This window comes from Zootermopsis nevadensis, unplaced genomic scaffold (assembly GCF_977971745.1).
Source record: "Zootermopsis nevadensis isolate Lab colony 2312 unplaced genomic scaffold, Znev_1.0 Znev_ptg000025l, whole genome shotgun sequence".
Classification (NCBI taxonomy): Eukaryota; Metazoa; Arthropoda; class Insecta; order Blattodea; family Termopsidae; genus Zootermopsis; species Zootermopsis nevadensis.
Window position 1 is genome coordinate 1,621,966 of NW_028259157.1, and position 22,244 is coordinate 1,644,209.

The following is a 22,244-nucleotide window of genomic DNA, read 5'->3' on the forward strand; positions in this document are numbered from 1 at the left end:
CGCATGTGGAGTTCTTCCTTTAGAATCAGCTGACAGGTCCCATAGCCTATCCCAACAATGTCGCACAAGTCGTTGATGGTACGACGTCGATCTTCGTGAATGGCCTGCCGAATCTTCGTAACATTTTCGGGCGTTGTGCTCGAAGATGGTCGTCCAGAACGCTCGTCATCATCGACAGAGGTTCGGCCATTTTTAAAACGTGAATGCCACACAAAAGTTTGTGCACGACCCATTGCGGACTCCCCAAATGCTTGCTTTAGCATTTCATAGGTTTCCGTAGCCGTTTTGGCGAGTCTTTGGCAAAATTTGATGCACACGCCATTCCGAAATCGCAGGAGGGTCGGTGTAATGCACTACCAAAACGCCCGTAACTAAGAAACAAATGCTAATTGGATGATGCCGGCTGGCACACTGATTTACTATGAATGTAGGCCGCACCCCCTAGCGGCAGAAGCTCGTACTACATCCGGTTCGCCCTCTATTGACAGTCTTGAAACTTTCCGATCGCACCTCGTATATAAATCACTGTGGCGAATCTTTGGGTTGTATGAAATTATGAAAATTCCTTGGAAAGCTGAGCAACTCTCAACTGTTATAGAATATCTTGTACCACGAAGTTGCTTTATCAACTACTGATTCCAGTCGAAAAGTTACGGGGAAAATTAATATTTTCGCATACTTCATGGCAACGTAGGGCCTTTCCGAGCTGCTCTATGTCAACTGTAGAGCGTCGCTACGCTGCGATTTCTGAACTACCTTCAGTCGCTTGTTTTCTATTGCAACGTTGAACGATTTTGACGTGACCTTGAAAAATGGGGATTCTGCGATCTATCACCAGTGAATATCCTTAATATTTCTGTTTCATCCTGTGCCATATTTTAAGGTACGTGATTTGGTATCCATTAAATCATATCACTGACCCCATAGTGTAGAGAAACCACGCTAGCACCTAACCTAATCCAAAATATTCCACTATACACCCTCCTAAACTCCTTCAATATCCAATTTTTCTAATTTATATTCAAAATTACCGGGTTCATATTCCAACCCGGAGTACGTCACTCATGACTGAGGTGTTTCGCGGATTTTCTCAGTTTCTGTAGGCAAATGCAGGATCGGCACCTTAAATTAGGCAACCACTGCTACTTCCAGTCTTTTTAAAATTATCCTACCCCGGGCCCGTGTGTAAATTATCTGTGCCACTGAAATCGTCGTTAAAAAGACGTAATTTAATAATATAAATTTATCTACGCCTAATATTCTAAATGTTGTCTTCATTTAAGGATTCTAACTAGAATATTATCTGTAGTTATCACTTGGACCATGCGTGCTACATTCCCCAACTTTATAATCTTGTATTTGATCATCGTATTAACCTTTTAAAGCCGAGTGGTATATATATATATACCACGTGCTTTAACGATCAGTAACGAATTATTTTGGGTTTTGTACGATTTTCATTGTAAACAGCGATTATTTAATTAAACAGCGTTAACAAGTTGATCTTTGTAATGGTGAAGTGAAGTGTTTTCTATGCGGTACGGGCTGAATTCTTAAATATTATTTAGACGAGCTTAGGCTTCAAAGGGTTAACCAGTTGATCTTTGTAATGGTGAAGTGAAGTGTTTTCTATGCGGTACGGACTGAATTCTTAAATATTATTTAGACGAGCTTAGGCTTCAAAGGGTTAACCAGTTGATCTTTGTAATGGTGAAGTGTTTTCTATGCGGTACGGGCTGAATTCTTAAACATTATTTAGACGAGCTTAGGCTTCAAAGGGTTAACCAGTTGATCTTTGTAATGGTGAAGTGTTTTCTATGCGGTACGGGCTGAATTCGTAAACATTATTTAGACGAGCTTAGGCTTCAAAGGGTTAACCAGTTGATCTTTGTAATGGTGAAGTGAAGTGTTTTCTATGCGGTACGGGCTGAATTCTTAAACATTATTTAGACGAGCTTAGGCTTCAAAGGGTTAACCAGTTGATCTTTGTAATGGTGAAGTGTTTTCTATGCGGTACGGGCTGAATTCGTAAACATTATTTAGACGAGCTTAGGCTTCAAAGGGTTAACCAGTTGATCTTTGTAATGGTGACGTGTTTTCTACGCGGTACGGGCTGAATTCTTAAACATTATTTAGACGAGCTTACGCTTCAAAGGGTTAACCAGTTGATCTTTGTAATGGTGAAGTGTTTTCTATGCGGTACGGGCTGAATTCTTAAACATTATTTAGACGAGCTTAGGCTTCAAAGGGTTAACCAGTTGATCTTTGTAATGGTGAAGTGAAGTGTTTTCTATGCGGTACGGGCTGAATTCGTAAACATTATTTAGACGAGCTTAGGCTTCAAAGGGTTAACCAGTTGATCTTTGTAATGGTGAAGTGTTTTCTATGCGGTACGGGCTGAATTCTTAAACATTATTTAGACGAGCTTAGGCTTCAAAGGGTTAACCAGTTGATCTTTGTAATGGTGACGTGTTTTCTATGCGGTACGGGCTGAATTCGTAAACATTATTTAGACGAGCTTAGGCTTCAAAGGGTTAACCAGTTGATCTTTGTAATGGTGAAGTGAAGTGTTTTCTATGCGGTACGGGCTGAATTCTTAAACATTATTTAGACGAGCTTAGGCTTCAAAGGGTTAACCAGTTGATCTTTGTAATGGTGAAGTGAAGTGTTTTCTATGCGGTACGGGCTGAATTCGTAAACATTATTTAGACGAGCTTAGGCTTCAAAGGGTTAACCAGTTGATCTTTGTAATGGTGAAGTGAAGTGTTTTCTATGCGGTACGGGCTGAATTCGTAAACATTATTTAGACGAGCTTAGGCTTCAAAGGGTTAACCAGTTGATCTTTGTAATGGTGAAGTGAAGTGTTTTCTATGCGGTACGGGCTGAATTCGTAAACATTATTTAGACGAGCTTAGGCTTCAAAGGGTTAACCAGTTGATCTTTGTAATGGTGAAGTGAAGTGTTTTCTATGCGGTACGGGCTGAATTCGTAAACATTATTTAGACGAGCTTAGGCTTCAAAGGGTTAACCAGTTGATCTTTGTAATGGTGAAGTGTTTTCTATGCGGTACGGGCTGAATTCTTAAACATTATTTAGACGAGCTTAGGCTTCAAAGGGTTAACCAGTTGATCTTTGTAATGGTGACGTGTTTTCTATGCGGTACGGGCTGAATTCGTAAACATTATTTAGACGAGCTTAGGCTTCAAAGGGTTAACCAGTTGATCTTTGTAATGGTGAAGTGAAGTGTTTTCTATGCGGTACGGGCTGAATTCTTAAATATTATTCAGGTTATTTTAAGCTTGAAATGGTTAATTTTTGGTGACGAGTACTAATCATGGATCTCCGCGTTATGCAAATTTATCCATCGTCGTGATAATTTTATCCTTTTAGGTTCAGATATTCTCAGCGCCATCTTCTCCCATTAATATGAGCTGTCCCACGTGGAATCTTACCTCGTGTTTACACAATGCAACGCCCCTGAATTAATTCCGATTAAGAACAACATTGAAACATCCTGCTCTGTTTATCCGCGAAATGACAACTCCTGCAAACGGAAATTCCCTTGGGGTTTCCTGTGTGCCGAAGATAGTAACGGAGAGAGAGAGTTTCAGTGTGTGATGTTTCCGTACTGCACAAGGACAGTCTTCGTTCCTTCAGCCGTATTTTTTCGAAGAGTTTTCAAGGTAGGCCATGTTTTGGATTACTTAAAAATCACGTAGCCAGTCCATCACACGTCGCTTATTCTGTTTTCTGGTCAGTCTGCTCGAATGGCCGCTATCATTTTTAAAGTAATTATCATGACTACCAAAAGCCTAATAATATTCATGCAGTCGGTCGTGAACTGAGGACTATAAGAACTAAAGACATTATGAGAACTATATTTTACATCCTGGAATTTTTTTTGTAGTAGTTACTTTTTGAGAATGTTGGCAATGTTTGGTTTGTGTTTAACTCTTTTAATGCCAAGTGTCAACTATTTATTACACCTCAACAATAAAAGACTCTTAATTTTGCATTATATTTAACGACATGTTGTGGAAATATATACGGTATCATTATGATTCACACATCGACAGCGAATTGAAACTTGCAACCATCCAGTTAATGTTAAACTTGACAAAACACAATAGAACATACACCACAAGACAGACATTTTATTAATATTCTGCAGTAAAATAATATAATAATATACATTTATTAGGAATTCTATTAATGCCATCAAATAATGTATGAGTAGTAATGTATAACAATGAGCAAATTTTGCACCGGAATGTGTCGTATTAAGAATCAATGGCACGACAAATAACGCGTCTCGAATATTACTGTATTTGGATTTTAACACGCGATCGATTAATTAGGTAATATGTTTTCAGGAAACGAGACGCTGTATCGATTGTTAGACGCATTCGATTCTATAGACGCTGTATCGATTGTAAGACACTATCGATTGTAACATTGATTTAGAAATAAGTTTTCAGGAAGAAAGACGCTGTATCGATTGTTAGATGCATTCGATTCTATAGACGCTGTATCGATTGTAAGACACTATCGATTGTAACATTGATTTAGAAATACTTTTCATGAAGAAAGACACTATATCGATTGTTATACGCCATCAAATGTAAGACGTAATGAGTTTTCAGGAAAGAGACGCTATATCGATTGTTAGATGCATTCGATTCTATAGACGCTGTATCGATTGTAAGACACTATCGATTGTAACATTGATTTAGAAATAAGTTTTCAGGAAGAAAGACGCTGTATCGATTGTTAGATGCATTCGATTCTATAGACGCTGTATCGATTGTAAGACACTATCGATTGTAACATTGATTTAGAAATAAGTTTTCAGGAAGAAAGACACTATATCGATTGTTATACGCCATCAAATGTAAGACGTAATGAGTTTTCAGGAAAGAGACGCTATATCGATTGTTAGACGCATTCGATTCTATAGACGCTGTATCGATTGTAAGACACTATCGATTGTAACATTGATTTAGAAATAAGTTTTCAGGAAGAAAGACGCTGTATCGATTGTTAGATGCATTCGATTCTATAGACGCTGTATCGATTGTAAGACACTATCGATTGTAACATTGATTTAGAAGTACTTTTCATGAAGAAAGACACTATATCGATTGTTATACGCCATCAAATGTAAGACGTAATGAGTTTTCAGGAAAGAGACGCTATATCGATTGTTAGATGCATTCGATTCTGTAGACGCTGTATCGATTGTAAGACGCTATCGATTGTAACATTGATTTAGAAATACTTTTCAGGAATAAAGACGCTATATCGATTGTTAGACGCCATCAAATATAAGACGTGCCCTTGTTTAGGTAATGAGTTTTCAGGAAAGAGACGCTGTATCGATTGTTAGACGCATTCGATTCTATAGACGCTGTATCGATTGTAAGACACTATCGATTGTAACATTGATTTAGAAAAAAGTTTTCAGGAAGAAAGACGCTGTATCGATTGTTAGATGCATTCGATTCTATAGACGCTGTATCGATTGTAAGACACTATCGATTGTAACATTGATTTAGAAATACTTTTCATGAAGAAAGACACTATATCGATTGTTATACGCCATCAAATGTAAGACGTAATGAGTTTTCAGGAAAGAGACGCTATATCGATTGTTAGACGCATTCGATTCTATAGACGCTGTATCGATTGTAAGACACTATCGATTGTAACATTGATTTAGAAATAAGTTTTCAGGAAGAAAGACGCTGTATCGATTGTTAGATGCATTCGATTCTATAGACGCTGTATCGATTGTAAGACACTATCGATTGTAACATTGATTTAGAAATACTTTTCATGAAGAAAGACACTATATCGATTGTTATACGCCATCAAATGTAAGACGTAATGAGTTTTCAGGAAAGAGACGCTATATCGATTGTTAGATGCATTCGATTCTGTAGACGCTGTATCGATTGTAAGACGCTATCGATTGTAACATTGATTTAGAAATACTTTTCATGAAGAAAGACGCTATATCGATTGTTAGACGCCATCAAATATAAGACGTGCCCTTGTTTAGGTAATGAGTTTTCAGGAAAGAGACGCTGTATCGATTGTTAGACTCATTCGATTCTATAGACGCTGTATCGATTGTAAGACACTATCGATTGTAACATTGATTTAGAAATAAGTTTTCAGGAAGAAAGACGCTGTATCGATTGTTAGATGCATTCGATTCTATAGACGCTGTATCGATTGTAAGACACTATCGATTGTAACATTGATTTAGAAATACTTTTCATGAAGAAAGACACTATATCGATTGTTATACGCCATCAAATGTAAGACGTAATGAGTTTTCAGGAAAGAGACGCTATATCGATTGTTAGATGCATTCGATTCTGTAGACGCTGTATCGATTGTAAGACGCTATCGATTGTAACATTGATTTAGAAATACTTTTCATGAAGAAAGACGCTATATCGATTGTTAGACGCCATCAAATATAAGACGTGCCCTTGTTTAGGTAATGAGTTTTCAGGAAAGAGACGCTGTATCGATTGTTAGACGCATTCGATTCTATGGACGCTGAATCGATTGTAAGACGCTATCGATTGTAACATTGATTTAGAAATACTTTTCAGGAAGAAAGACGCTGTATCGATTGTTAGATGCATTCGATTCTGTAGACGCTGTATCGATTGTAAGACGCTATCGATTGTAACATTGATTTAGAAATAAGTTTTCAGGAAGAAAGACACTATATCGATTGTTAGACGCCATCGGTTATAAGACGCATCCCTATTTCAGAAATTTTAAACAGTAAAAAGAAGTCGTCTTGAAGTCGAGCAAGGTTTTTATGTTAATCTTACTGACCAAAATTAAGTTTCCTTCTGTACCACCGAGAACGGAACCTGTAAACGTCAAATATTACAGGTAAATGGATGCGCACGATAATCCTCCAGACGTTAAAGGATGGTTTGGAGTGAAAAAACAATTAGTTTTCTAATTTTATTAGTTTCGGATTTGTTTTATAGAAATATGGTATCATTTTGTGTCTGAAGCACTTCTCAAGGATTAAAATGCTGATTTTAATGTCTCGTTTTTCGTAGTGCCAACTTTACGCATAATTTGACTGAAGGTTCATTTTCAGACAAATATACCTTTATATGAGAAACTATTAATCACAGGTTTATGGAACTTTTACAGTATTTGAGAAGCTAGAGGTATTTCTTGAAGAACCCAAGTTTATAAATAAGGGATTATGTATTTGTGTGTGTGTGTAGGAAACACGTGGAAAAAATTGATTTCAGAAAACGTATAGAAAATAAGTCTCTACTGTTTGATAAAATGGCAATGTGACGAAAATGGAGTACCTGAGGAAAATATACATAAATATTCCAGATTTATTATTGCCGAGATACAAATTACAACATTATCTTTGTATACATTCTTCAAAAATCAATATAAGAAATACGGTAACTGTAAATATTTGTAATTTTGCTAACATTATCTTAGACAAAGAAGAGAAACTTATGATAGGATTTCATGTTGATGAACTCAGACAGTGATTCAAGATTAAATCCGTAGGCAAGTTGAAAAATAGCACGTAATTTGTGTGTATGATTCTTTGTTTAACAGTTTAAAGCCGAGCTCTAACCTAACCTAACTCTGAGATTTGTCTACTGAATGTAAGATGGCGTTTCTTTAAACTTCATTATCCAGTTGATACGTTGTGTGTATTTATTTTCTTCCCCGGTACGGACTGTTGCAAAAGTCCATCTTATCAGACAGATGAACTATGTTCAGAAATATTCCTACTACACAGCAAATGTTCACAAGATATTAGAATTATACTACGGACGCTGCACTGAATGTGACGAGAATTACAAGCCTTTGGTGTGTAGTGAACTACGCTTTTAATTCGCCCTCTTAGCTGCCTTGGACCTCTCTCCCTTTTTATTCCGATTAAAATGACACACGGACATTTTCGTGTATAAACACTTCGGTATCGATCGAGGTTTATGCTTTTATTATGAATGTCTATCGATATGAAATTATCGAATCATACTAAGGGTTTAAGAGCCACGGTGGTCTAGCGGTTAGAACGCTGGCCTTGTAATCCTGGGGTCTCGGGTTCGATTCCCGGCGGTGCCCGAATTTATAACTTGTGTTGGGCAAGGCCGTGGTCTAGGCAACACGGAGTTTTCCTCCGTGGCATCCCAACAATTACTCCATTCACACACAGAAGAAGGCAATGGCAAACCACTTCTGGATCATCTGCCAAGAACGTATATGAACAGGTCCCAGTCCGAGAAAAGGATGGAAGGATCCTGTTCAAATGGACCTGTCGTCAGACAGAACACTAAATAATAATAATAATAATAAACTAAGGGTTTAGAACATTTTAATTGTTCCAGCACAGAATTAGCTTAGATCTTAAAATCATGCTTTGCCATTGTTTGTATTTCAAATTTTTGTCCTACTACGAATTTAAACGTTCTGTTTACATACATGAGATGAGATCAAGTTATATTTAATTGTTGGCTGCCTGCATTTTCCTCATTCGTCCTTAAGCTGTAGAAGCAAAGATATTAATTCCTTACTTAATGTTAAATTTATTCTCGTCAACAGAGTATTTATTTATAAACAACAAACGTTTCAAGCTAAAAAAAACATTGCCACGTCTTTATCAAATATTTATCTGTGATATCTTATCGCATGGATTATTCGACGCCATGTGTCATCCGTGGCTTTTTATAAGTCACTTTTAGTTTCGTTAGTGAGGAATAAGACAGTTTTGCTGTGTTAACTACAACGGAAATATCCAGTCAGCCACTCAGCAGTAAACATTCTGCTGTACTCGATGCCAAATTTATCGGTTGGCTTCTGTCACAGGGTAGAAGGAAAATATCGATACAGGAACTAATCGAGTTACAAAGTACTGCCACTGAGAAATAATGTTTATAGGATAGTACATACTGCATTGTAGTCCATTTATTTTCTTTTGAAATTTTACCTTCGCTGGAAAGTAAAACGTCCAATCACAACAGCAGAGTGAAGACAGCCTTTAGCCGAAGCCTCTAGCTACAGCCTGGCAGAGGTTACGTGACGTTTGTATCTAGAGCAGTTCAGTGTTGTCATTTAAGAGCGTGACCTGAACCACAACTCAGGTTATACGTGGCAACACCGGCGACTGTACCACGTGACTCGACCGAGATCGTCCGAGAATCTCACGAACTCAATCGGCTCACCCCCCTCCCTTAACCTCACACTTACAAAGCTTTATTCTGATCGGCAACTATAAATGAGCAGTGCTGTATTGGCAGTTTGTCAACACGGATGTAAAGTTTAGGACTGATCATCGTCCCACACCTTCGGTGCCCACCAATAAGACGACAGCAGACACACGTACATAATGACATCGCCCTCGGAACTGTGCCAACTTACCGCTCCTATTATTTCGACCACAATGTTGGCAGGATTGCTCGATAACAATTGTTACCAAACTGAATGTAGACCTAGAAATATCACAGTACGTTTTAAAACCGGACGTCATGAGAGACAGCCATGATTTTAGTTGCCGGCGTGAGAATATGAAATCGTATTTTCAGAGATTTCCGGTTCCTATAACCAGGGATCCGTCCCATTGTCACAGATCATAAACAACTATGTCAATGTCACAGTCTGAGATTTGATCTGTCTTTGTTAAGTTTCCATCCGAGTAATCGATACAATCCGTTCCACGCCACCCCCTTCACGGATTTGAGCCCTTCCCAATCCATGCAGACGAAATCACTCGATTGTCAACGGGGGACAAACCCCATAACCAACCGACTCTACGTTGCATGGACTTTCTTTAAATGAATATTTTAAAAGGTATTAATAACCGAAGAACTAACTTTTCGGGTCAAACCTGATATGTAGAACACGTGTTAGAAAAGCAGATCATTGGGCCCTGGCATGAGCCAGCTGAATCCACTTTACGTCTTTACGTTCTGTTTTTGATAGTTTTTCTTACGTTATCTTGTCATGTGCGCCAAGTCTGTTCACTACTCACGGTTCTACCTTGTGGTACAGGGTGTTTAAAAATAATATTTTTAGTAGATACGCAATTGCAAGTATAACATAACAATAAATGTAGAATGGTGTCTGAAGAAAAGAATTTTTGTAGTGTATAATGTTTTGAGAAATGTTTTTAAATAGTCTATATCAAATGTCTGGATTTTATTACTGTAAAATTATCAGGTAAAGAGTAGAAATTAAGAAATTCTGTCTTTAATTTCGTTCATTCAACCTGCCAAAATTTTCTTCATCTTGTTTCAGATTTTCAAAAGTCTCCTTGAATGTCGGTGTAAGTACATTACTTCCGATTACAAGACCAATAATTAATATTCTGAATTATAATTATCGCAAAGTATCTCCGAGCTTCAAATACGCTGTGAGCAGTCAGCCGAAGTGCGTTATGGGATGGGGAGTAATAGCGTATAAAATGCCTCCCTCCTTCCTTTTCATGTTCCCTTCGCCTCTTACTGTGACGTAACACAGACCCGCAGATATTTTGCGTCAATTTTATTGTCATGATGCAAAAGATGTGTTCATGTGCAGTTTGTGTGACGAAATACGTGATCATCGCCTACCATGAGCGTTGATCAGCTCCAGAACGAATTCACCGATTTTAATTGTAGTTTATTAATTCATAATTTTAACGAGAAGTTATCGAAATTATTAAATTTACAATTAGACTAGAAAATTTTAACAATAATACGTCTTCTGAGCGCATAAAAATAACTTAACTTGGTTTAGACGTGAAAATTATTTTCGTAAATGGACTTTAGCTTCGATAGATAAATATTTATAAGGTAGTATATTTGCGTCATATTGTGAATTAGGTTAATATTTTAATATTTTCCGTCAAATCACAATTTTTTATAAGATAATAAAATATAAAATATTTAAAATATCATTTCACGTTCCGCATCGATTGATCGATTTACAAATTGGAACGTCTCTTACGACATGTTTCGGTTATATATTATATTAATTTAATTTATTTTACTTATACATTCTACTATTTATTTACTTCCATCATTTTGTTTTCTATATTACTCCATATTTATTAATGTTTCCTTAAATCATTGCTTTACAGACTAATATTGAACATCAGATGAACCACGCCATATATAAAAAACAATACCTTCGTTCTAATATATAAGAGTAATCTGATAAGAACATCTTCAATAAACTGCATAACATTGTAAAGGATTGTAATTGGAGTTTTAAATTTACCAATCTAATTTATACCTGAGGACGGTTAAATATAACCGAAACATGTCGTAAGAAAACGTTCCAATTTGTAAATCGATCAATCGATGCGGAACGTGAAATGATATTTTAAATATTTTATATTTTATTATCTTATAAAAAATTGTGATTTGAAGGAAAATATTAAAATTTTAAATATTAAAATATTAAGATAAATATTTGTTGTAGGATTAATTAAATAAGTTTATAATTATGATCAAAGATTGCGTCATGGTTAGTTCAGTTTTTTTACGTAGCTGATACAATCCATTGCTTTTCGAGAGTCATATTTTATAAGGCAGTCAAGGTAATCGGCTGAAAGGGAACTGGTTTTATGAACAGGCACTGAGTTCCTGGAATAAATAGTTCCTAGATATCTCTTGATCCTTGTTACATGGTTCGTGAAGTGATTTTCCTGTTTTCCGTCGCGGGGGGGTCTTTACAAAGACAGATGACGATAGGTTCTTCAATTCATCCAACAGATAAGACGAGCCAAGCTCCTAGAAGATAAATGTCTGTAAATAAATGTTACGTAACTGTACAGAGAAAATCGAAGAAATTTTAAGAAAATTTCTGTATATATATTTTTTCATTTAATCGGCCGAGAAATAACTTCGATTCACACCGGAGTGTAGGCCGGGTTCTATGGGTAGATCCCGCCTTCCGGGAATCAAACAACAGTCGTACAGCCTAGAGCCTAGTCACTACATCGACTGAGATATTTTTTAATGAAATTTATAGATCATTGTTTATAAGGGACAGGCAGTCGCCTGTAAATGTATTGAACCCCTGAAAAATCCTTTAAAATATGACTCAAGAATTGTTACAAATTAATAAAATAATAGTTCAAGGTCAAACTGAACGTTTGAAGACGATGTGATATCTGCATTTCTTTTACTTTGTCAATCGTCTAAATTATAAAATAAAAACTTGTTTCGGAAGCTTTTTATGCTTCCATCTTCAGGTAAAAGAACAGGAGGATAAGGAAAGATAGCGTATGTTGGCTGGCTCAGCTAGTCTGAGACCTGGGTCTGTGGTCTTGTGATCCAACGGACGCAGTGAATATGATCCTGCCCTCTTCCCCTCTACATTAACCAGATAACGGAGGCAGAATCCAGCTTCCGGAACGTTGTGATTTTATTATTTTATAGTTTAGACCAGTGGTATTCAAACTTTTTTGTTCGCGTACACCCAGATATAATTTCTCTTCAACTTTGAACCCCCAAAGTTGTTGGTGTATAATTCAAGTTATACGTAGTATATAATCTACATCTAAAATAAATTAAATAAATTACATTACTGATTATTCAGTTTTTATCATAAAATAATATATTTTTTTTAAATTTCACGTACCCCCCCTAAGATGTCTTCGCGTACCCCCAGGGGTACGCGTACCCCACGTTGACAACCACTGGTTTAGACGATGGACAAAGTTCCAGAAAACAGTTTTATAAATACTTCGACGTGATACACACACGGGCTTATGCTATATGGAGATGTAATTTTAATGTGAAATTTGTTTTGATTTGTAAACACGGAGTAGTCGCTCGGATGTCGTGGTTTACCGGTCGAGAACGGTCATAACGTATTGTGGACAAATCAGAAAGTGATTGACGCAAATGGGCGACATTCAAACACGTACGCTACTGACATCTATGAACAAAGCCTGTAACAAAAGCGAGCACGTCTTAGTGACCCACCCAATGGTCTGGAATTGGGCGCGACCATACTGAGTGACCTCGCCACTTGCATACTGAGTGTTTCGACCTCTTAAAGTATGTACGCAGGAAGTGAAAAACAATTAGTGTCTTAATGATTCCATTCTTTGGTTTATGGGGCAGTCAGTACACACACGTGACATCATTACTTGCTTTTTAAAACACGTCGTCTACAGCCTTAGAACAAGAGACGTTAATTTAAACAGTTTTAGGCGTTATTATGAACGTGAAGAAACAGTTCAGTGGAACAAGTAATAAATGCACAGTGGCTGATACCAGTTTCCGCTTAATCATGAAGCTGAGATCTTAAGGAGTTATCCGCTCAGCTAAACAAGAAATTGTATCTGTTTTTTATAAAACCAGGGAGTTCATTAACGCGTTCACAAGAGCCCGCCACTTGTCCATGTTTTAATTGAGATTAATCCAATACGCAATGCACAAGAACAGTGTAATCCAATCTGAGAACAGCAAACATAACCTATAAATCCAACGCAAAAGAATATATTGGGTCGATGAACGTCGCGAAATGAGGCAAGAGACAGCGAAACAAGGCCCGATGTCACTTTCTGCGCGAAGTGGCCGGCGCAGAAGACGTATTTCGCTGTAAGGAAACACGTGACTTTGTTTGTACTTAAAAGCACTGCAGCGCCACACCTGCGAGCTGTTCCATGCCCGAACTAATCTCGACATTAAGCGCTGCGTACAACTCAGACGACGATCTTAAATCAGACTTTCGCTTGTTTATTTTGATTTACGTAAAGGTGTTTCGACTTTCTCGCGTTCCATCACTTATCTTTGCCTGTTGTACTCAATGGTATAAGACAAATACATCCATTATGGTTGTCGTGAGTAAATGGAAACTATTTACTCTTTAAATTATTACACTTTCAAGTGCCATAGTCGTGATTTAATGGTCTTCACTTTTAAGCACACTTATTCATATTATTAATTCATTTCTTCCTTCATGTATTTCACACATGTTCCTTCATGGGTTGTTTAATGACGCTGTTTTACACCTAGAGAAGCTATTTTGATTCAAAAGATACGAGAGGGAAATTATACACGGAACAGACTAGACCATGGCTTATTTACGTGCAGCTGTCTTCGGTTTTGTCAGAAGTGACTGAGGAAAGTAACGGAAACCGAGATTATGTCCGGTGCAACGTTCTGGATTCGAATCGATTTTCTCTCGAATTAAACTTTCCGTTGAGCGTCTTGTATGGTTTGATATTAGGGTTTGGGTTTAATCAAAACTAACAATTTTGAGTCTTTTAAAATCTTTCATAAAAGCTTGACATATCTTTTTACCTTCCGTGATGACAGAGTTGGTTCCCGAAACGTCGGCTGATTACCCGACAAAAGATTTTATTCATTGTACTCGCCGCGAAAGTCTCAAAATTTCTATTCTTCTGGGTTGTTGGCGCCGTGAAATCTGGCTGAAGTTAACCGACGTTGCAGTCTTTGATGACGGAGTCAGATAGAATCTCTGAAACGTCGGTAAAAATTCTACCAGATCACACGTCGCCAACAACCCAGAAGACAGCCATATTCGGACTCACCTTGTTTTCCTTTAGTATATCCGTAAACCTGAGGCCAGACATTGTAATGCGCGGTGTGACCTTGAAAATTTTGTATTCGACTCATCTACACCGAGGGTGGGTTTGTCTGGCACAAAGACAACTCTCCACCGCGCCCTGAATACCAAAACATGTTTCGTGCTCAGAATCTTATTTCATTGTGTGATCCCCTTGAACACGCAACGTCTGTTATTGCTGATTTACATCAGACGCAAAATATCTCCGAGTTTAGTTGACCGTTATAAACACGCACGTGCGACGGAGGACATCGACAGTGCGCAGGTCCTTCCTTACATATTAATGGATGTGAAATTATTACGTTTAATCTGTAGTAGTAATAGTGTTTTGTAGTTTGGTTAAATTACAGAGCAGTGTTAAAGTTTGTGTATGAAAATGCCAACGATTGTGTTGAAATTAAGAATGGAAGTCAATGTTTTTAGTTACGCTATACATGTTCAGATTCTGCGCCATCTTGATCCATCTAACTATTTTTTATCTTCCATTCTTTTTCAGTGGCATACGTAAAGCTCGGAGTTATTTTGCGTCCATTGTATACACAAATGATTCTGATTAAGATTTTGCTTCAATCTTGATGATACAATACTTTCATCCGAAACGTCGGTGTCTTCCTAGAAGTCCACAAAGCGTCTCAACCCAGAAGATAAGATTCTCGCGTAACAGAGAGTGGAAATTTTCTAGGTTCTAGGAGCTTTAAAGTACTTTGAACTACGTTTTAGATTTACGCGGATAAAATATGTGATGGTCTGGAATAAAACCTGTAACTAGTCTTTCCGTAGCGATGTTCGAAACTTTCAGTAATATTTTCTACTTTTCGTACACCCAAAAAATATTCAAATGTCGTCGTAACGTCATTTATCATTAATTTCGTGAACGTTTGCAACAACAGATTTTAATAAAAAAAATTTCAATAATCCCAGTTTAAGTATTAAATGGAGCTTGTGTTCCCACCCCAGAAATTTGCAAGCTTGCCACACTGTTCTTATCTAAAACACGGAATTAAAACCGATAACGACTGAGCCTCTCGCAGTGACATGTTGTTTGTATAGTTTGTCACAGAAATTCGCTATTAATGGCCGATCGTAGTGGCATCTATTGTAAGATTAAGGGACTGCAGATGAGATTTAGGTTATACTGAAGTTCGTGTTGTCTGGCAGAGGTTTACGAACGTTTCAGAGGTCCTTGCTGCCTCAGTCATCAGAGCGATGACTAAAATCCTACTTAAATTGAGCCATCTTTAAGTTGCGGTAGCTGTTACTCAGGCCAAGATTCGAACTAAATACCTCGCAAAGTCCGCCACATCACAGCTGTTATACCATATTCCACGATGTCTGAGCGGCAAAGTACACAATACAATGATACGGAGTGTCGGTCAGTGGAGTGGGTGAGGGCTGTTACGGGAACAGAACACACCCACAGTATTTTCTTTGTTTTAAAAATATTATAGTAAGAAATCTGTCTTTGTTTTGTTCCTTACGATGAGGTACAGGACTAAATAAAGCCATTAACCGCTATGTTAGCCAAAAGTTTAGTAATATTCTTTTTGGGGCGTAAATGTATTTATGTATTCAGAAGTATCAGGGGGTGTGGATGCATCTTGGAATGGCAAAGGCTTCTACTAACGTAAGACGTGTCTACCGTACAGATCGTTCCGCGTACATCACTTTGAATGATTCCAACTCAGAAGTTGCATGCTGTGGTGTTAATGTATTGTTCTGCTGTTCATTTATTGTGAAAGGAGTCTTGTTTACAGAGTAGAGATTAGTATTATGATAGTAAAATATCTTTTATTGTCAGGTTAGCGTATTTAGAACTGGTAGTACAGGGAGACACCGTCACGTGGACCGCAGGAGGAAGGTGGGGACATTGTTTGCCTCGCCACTTAAACAATGCGTAGTCAGGTGTTAAGATCCATTCGCGAAAATGATTGTTATGCTACGGGTACTAATGGAATATGACAAACAGTAAATGTGAAGAGGACAGTTGGACTGCCATCTGAATGCAGTTAAGTGCACTAACGCTGTGTTACGTCATTCACGGGGAAAACGATTTAAGTGCCACGCGCCGCCTTCCGTTGTGGGAGGAAACTTCTTACAAATGTTGTACGATATTTATTTTCCTTAGAAAGTAGCAACTTCAGAGTTATCTTGAGGTTTGATTGTTACGTACTTTGCTTGAAGTTGATGTTAAATAAGTTCATTCGCGTATTTTAATCGTTAGAAAGGCTTGTGGCCAATCACAGTAGCTGTGGGCGTTGATACCTTGTAGGTAGAGGCCTTGTCACGTACTGATGACTCGTCTAAGAAGTACTATAAAATAGAACGTATTTATAATCGAAGAAGTGGCTTTGAATTTAAATATATCTTATCCGTAGCAGCTGTAGAAGAACAAGATGATGCTTGTGAAGTGATGATCACACAATCTAACACTATTCCCAAGCTTGATTCCTATCTACTATAAAAGTTGTTAGTGGAACAATGGTTCCGGATAATTTGACGTAAATACGTCATACCTGCTTTACAATTGAGTAAAGTTTGATTAAGACATTGCTTAAAAATGTAACGAAAAAGTTTAACTTCATTGTTATGTTATGAAACGTCAAACAATGAAGTTTGACGTTTCCTAGGTAACATAACAATGGAGTTACACTTTTTCGTAACACATTTTTGCCGAATGACACTGACCCTAAAATATAGACGTATTTTTTTACGTCAAAAATTTGTGATTCCTCGTTGTCTTCAAGAAATGACGTCATCAACAATGTCAACAGATATTTGTTTACTCGGCATTGTTGTGGAACACAACAATGCCGAGTAAACAAATAACGCTTCACTACCGAGCCAGTCGCATTATTAAAAATTGACTGACAGTTGGCCTAAACATCAGAAAAGTGAAAAAAAGTTATCAACTATTTGAAGTACCAAGTCCAAGAACTGCAACAAGGTAAAGTGATACTCATTCGATATATTACGATTACGAAAACTATTATGATCGATTTTAATACGAAGATATGCAAGGGTGGGGTTGGACGTAGAAAGTTTACTGACCAAAAACAGTTGGCCTCTGAACAGCGACGTAAAGGACTAAGACATCAGATAGAGACAGCGGGGTTAGGTTAGTGTGTTACTTAAGATTTTAAAACGCAACCAACCCCCCGAGGAGCTCCGAAAGGAGCGCTCTGCTCTAGTTGATAAAAATTTCCAGTTGTTCCAAGCATTAAGATTTTGCTCAGTTGCCATATTTGTAATTTTCTGCAAAGTTTAACGCAGAATATTAGATACTTCTTTGATACATTTCCTTGTTATGAACAGGTTAGCATTGTTTTGTTTTTAGAGGTCCCTGGTTTGACTCTTAGCTCATGGAACAGCTGCTATAACATTTTCACGACTGAAGTCACTTTCTCGAGATAAATGATTTCTAACCTGAAGATGGTACTTAGCCGAAACATATAGTATACAATAAAATGTATATCTTAATATAGATAATCTGTTGTTATAAACAATTTTTGGTATCGAACTCTGCTAGCCACATCTTATAAATGGTAACCATGTCTTAATTCTCTAATTGCAGAAAAATTATTGTTAGAATTAGCATATTTGCATGTTTTCAGCCACTTGTATGTCATGACGATAATTTTGATCTCACTTCAGAAGTTAGAACAATCGTCATGTTGGTGTTAATGATGGAAATTAATGAATTTATTTTAATACCCGGCGTCAACTTGGAATGTTATGGCTGTGTGGATGGTAAATGGATGGAGTCGACTCAGGTCGTGGCCGGTGGCGAGCTTTGGTGTTATTGGTGTTGGACCTGCGGGTTTTGCCACCAAGTAGTTAGTTAGTTAGTTAGTTATTGCTTACCAACTCGTGAACGGAGAATAAAGACCACAGTGGTTCAAATGCAGTGAGGTTAGGTTAGGTTAGGTTACGTTAGTTTAGGGTAGGTTAGGTTAGGTTAAGTTAGATGTTACACGTTCTTTCCACGAAGTGCGTAGTGAGAACGCGTTATGGGATTGTCGTGTGTGTCCGTACGTCTGTCCAGTCGAGTCTATACTCGATAACCACTGGACGGATTTGAACGAAATTTACTTTGAAGATTGTGCTCTTCTGCAAAACCTCAAAAATCCTGCTTTTTAATATCCTACAAGCTGTGATAACACAGTAACGGATAAGGAAATTCGCGAGGTGGACATTGAGGTGCTGCAATCTGGTGGCCAAATTTGGAAGTACCGAACAAGGCGAATGTAATATCCCTAAATGCACGTTTTAAAGAACGCATGGGGATATTATATGGAATTCACTTTCCCAGCTTGTTCGCATATGGGGCTGGTTATATTTTTCTGTCCGTCCGCGTGATTCAACTCGACAACCGCTGTTCGGATTTTAATTGAATTTGGTGCGGATGTTATGACATTAAGGACTACCTTAAAATCGTACATTTCAGCTCCCTACTACCGATAATACTAGCATGGCGGACGAACGAATGTATGAGGTGGGATCTACGCTAGTGTTACTTTTCTATAGAGCTATAAAGTGACGTATGGTGAAAGATTTTTGTTGTAATAATTCTTTCTATGATGTGAAAAAGCAACATGGCGGTTGCATGAAAGAAATATAAATGTTTTGACTTTGCCCCGGATTCGAACTGATGATCCCTTGCGTCCATTATGTTACTACAGAACTGGATCGGATTGTGGCGTGTTGGATTGATTTAGATTTCTTGAAAAATACATTAAGACCTCGTGATTTTAATTGTTTCGAAATAAAATTGCTTAAGTAAGATAACCCTCATAATATTTTATTAAAAATTAGAATTTAGCAAAGAACACACGTGTGTGAATACACTTTTCCGGTCTTGTTGGGTTAAATTCCTTTAGCTCTGCGTTTCACGTCCGCTGTAGGCCTGAGGAGATACGCAGTATCAACGTAATGGTGCACACTAGAACGTTGTCCAACATGAAAGTCGATGGCCTGGTTCGTATATCGATAAGGCACCGAGGTTCACCCGGAACTAAGTTTCTTCATTCCTGTTTGCTTACGTCAGGGGTGTACATACTCGGATCGCACTGATTATAATCTAATGCACTAATTAGTGATGTTCTGAAAAAGGATCATCATTTTTCGAGATTTCTCGTTTGTGTCAATGCGGTTTGTCGTAAATACAGGGCGAGTCTAAATGATGTTCCTGATTTGAAATACGTGTTACTCACGTTTAATGAAATTCAGATGCACGAAATTGGTACCGATGGAAAGAGAAACTCTACAAGTTTTTATTTATTTTACTTAATTCATTTAAATCTTGTCCGTCTAATCACAATAAATTCTTATTAAATATTAAAATATTACAATAATTAACATTTAAAATTTAAAATATTAAATGATGTTCTTTATCGAAATATTCTATTTTACATTAGACCATCATTTTTCACGACATGTTTCGGTTCCTAAAAGAACTATCTTCAGGTGTGTATAATTATATAAAGATTCAAATCAATAATAACTTATATACAATTTCTTAAATACAATTTCTATATATTATTTTAGCGTACATTTTTATCAGATGTTTATCAGATATCAAACGATGTTCTTTTCCAGATTTTATTCCATTTTAATAACATATTCGATGTTGTTCTGTATATGTACATCATGCTCATTATGACTTTACTCTACAAGTTTTGTCTTCTGCGGGATAATAAGCTCCGTGCTGCCTCTGACGGTGGATTTATGCGGGCTGCGTGTGAAACTTGCACGGACCCGCTCCACTGTTTATAGATGCAGCCCCTTCTCTTAAATGGGGAATACCACTTACGAATTGTATGCCCACTGGATGGATCTGCCGCAAACTTGGTTCAGAAATACCGTTGCATACTAATAATAGACCGGTGAACATGGAAATCCAGGACACAAAAGGCTCCCCTATATCGATGGCAGCCATTTTCTCTCATATCGCTCCTGGCGGCGAACAGTGTTACTACGCGACCGCGAAGTATACCAACATAAACTTGGAGAGTTTCTCTTTCCATCGGTACCAATTTTGTGCATCTGAATTTTATTAAACGCGAGTAACATGTGTTTCAAATCGGGAACATCATTTAGACTCGCCCTGTATAATACGAGGTGATTTTATGATTTGAAGTAAGCTCACTTTGTGGTCTTCTGGGTTGGCTCTGTGTATTTCAGTATTTGGGTATAACCTTCCTGAGTAATAATTTTACCCTGACGATTAAGGCAGTATGTTCGTCAGAATGAACAGTGTCACAACTTGCAGCACCAAAATCTGAAATCGATAGGACAGATCACAATTGAAGATTTGACTGACAGAGTCTAGACAGAGACTGACATTCGCCAGACATGGAAGTAAAGAAGGAGCTTAGAAATTTTGAAAATATTTTACGCTGTTCCGCTGTGTTGTACTAAGTATGGTTAGGTCGGTTACCATCATGTTTCCGATAGAATTCGTAACTCCTTTTTTAGGGCGATTTGTTATTAAATATTAGAACCAGTGGCGGCCCGTCCACAAGAGCTGCAAAGCTGCAGCACCCCCCTATAATTTTTCAGAAATTGAAAAAAATATTTTTTGTGTTTATATAATTTGTCCCTTACGTTGTCATTATCCACTAATCGGCTGAACTGACAATAAGTCCGCGGGCGAGGAGTGCGAAGCAGAACGGGGCTATCATCCGGCTGCAAGGATTTCAGCGCGGCTAGCCGGTCAAAAGTTTTGAGCGCGACGGGCGGTAGAGTAAGGGGCAGTTCACTGGTACAGCGCGTATCGGGGCTGCAGTCCCCGCAGCCGGCTCATGGTTTCTGTATCCCAATCTGTTTCGTGTTAGTGTTAATGAGTGTTCAATAATTCTGTGTTCCGACTATTTTTTGTTATGATAATGACAATGACCAAAGGAAGTGTATCATATTTACAGCAAATTACTTTTTCTAAATTGTCTTTGACTGAAAAAAGTGATGTAAAAATTCATGGTTCCGGACTTACAAATAGTTAGAACATCGTCGAACACGTATGGGTTTTCTCCTGATGTAAATTTACTTTTCATTTGTTTATATTGTTTTGTGTTGAAAAACTATTCTGAGTTTTCCCTCTTGCCCAGAACTATCACTGCTCAGACTCACGAGCCGCCACTGATTAGAACACACCATGACAGTTTTCGGCAGTTAAAAACAGTTTTGGGGTCGTATGGACGTGGTTTAACAGGTTTACAACATCGTTTGGAAAATATCTCGTGCGTTTTGTCATGTCTGAACATGCACATCGCGTGAAGAGTGCGTTAAAGACGGCTGAGCCCTCGAGACCGTCTGTTCCGGAAGACGAACGCGTATCTCAGTGACATCTATGTTCCATGTCATGCTACATTTTGACACGTGATAATTTAGAGCTTCATTTATAAAGTTTTGTAGACACTCTGGATGATTAATAAATCCTATCTAGATTTTCTAACGCTGTCTCTTTGAATGTGATTTTTTTTTAAAAGAAATACGTCTAGCAATTTTGGGGGAGGGGGTTGAAACATTCTGTCCAGACATAACCTAACCTCCAGCTTTGTCATCTTATGAAAATGACGCGGGGGAAAGTTTTAAGACATTTTAGTGGACGTGTAACGTGCGTCTCCCTAGAACTTTGGACAGCACTGTTC

At 37.7% G+C, this 22,244-nt stretch overlaps 1 protein-coding gene across 2 annotated transcripts in view; it reads left to right on the forward strand.

Annotated features, from left to right (window-relative positions):
• LOC147872618 (disheveled-associated activator of morphogenesis 1-like) overlaps positions 1 to 22,244 on the forward strand; it is a 191,031-nt gene that overhangs the window by 74,758 nt on the left and 94,029 nt on the right. Inside the window, exon 1 of one of the 2 annotated variants that reach the window (XM_087356180.1) lies at positions 3,616 to 3,683. The exons of the other annotated variant lie outside the window; for it this stretch is intronic. Within the exon in view, the coding sequence (XP_087212306.1) occupies positions 3,618 to 3,683 (66 nt within the window). The 5' untranslated portion in view covers positions 3,616 to 3,617. Of the gene's footprint in view, positions 1 to 3,615; positions 3,684 to 22,244 lie in introns of those variants that run through there. 2 annotated transcript variants of the gene reach the window in all.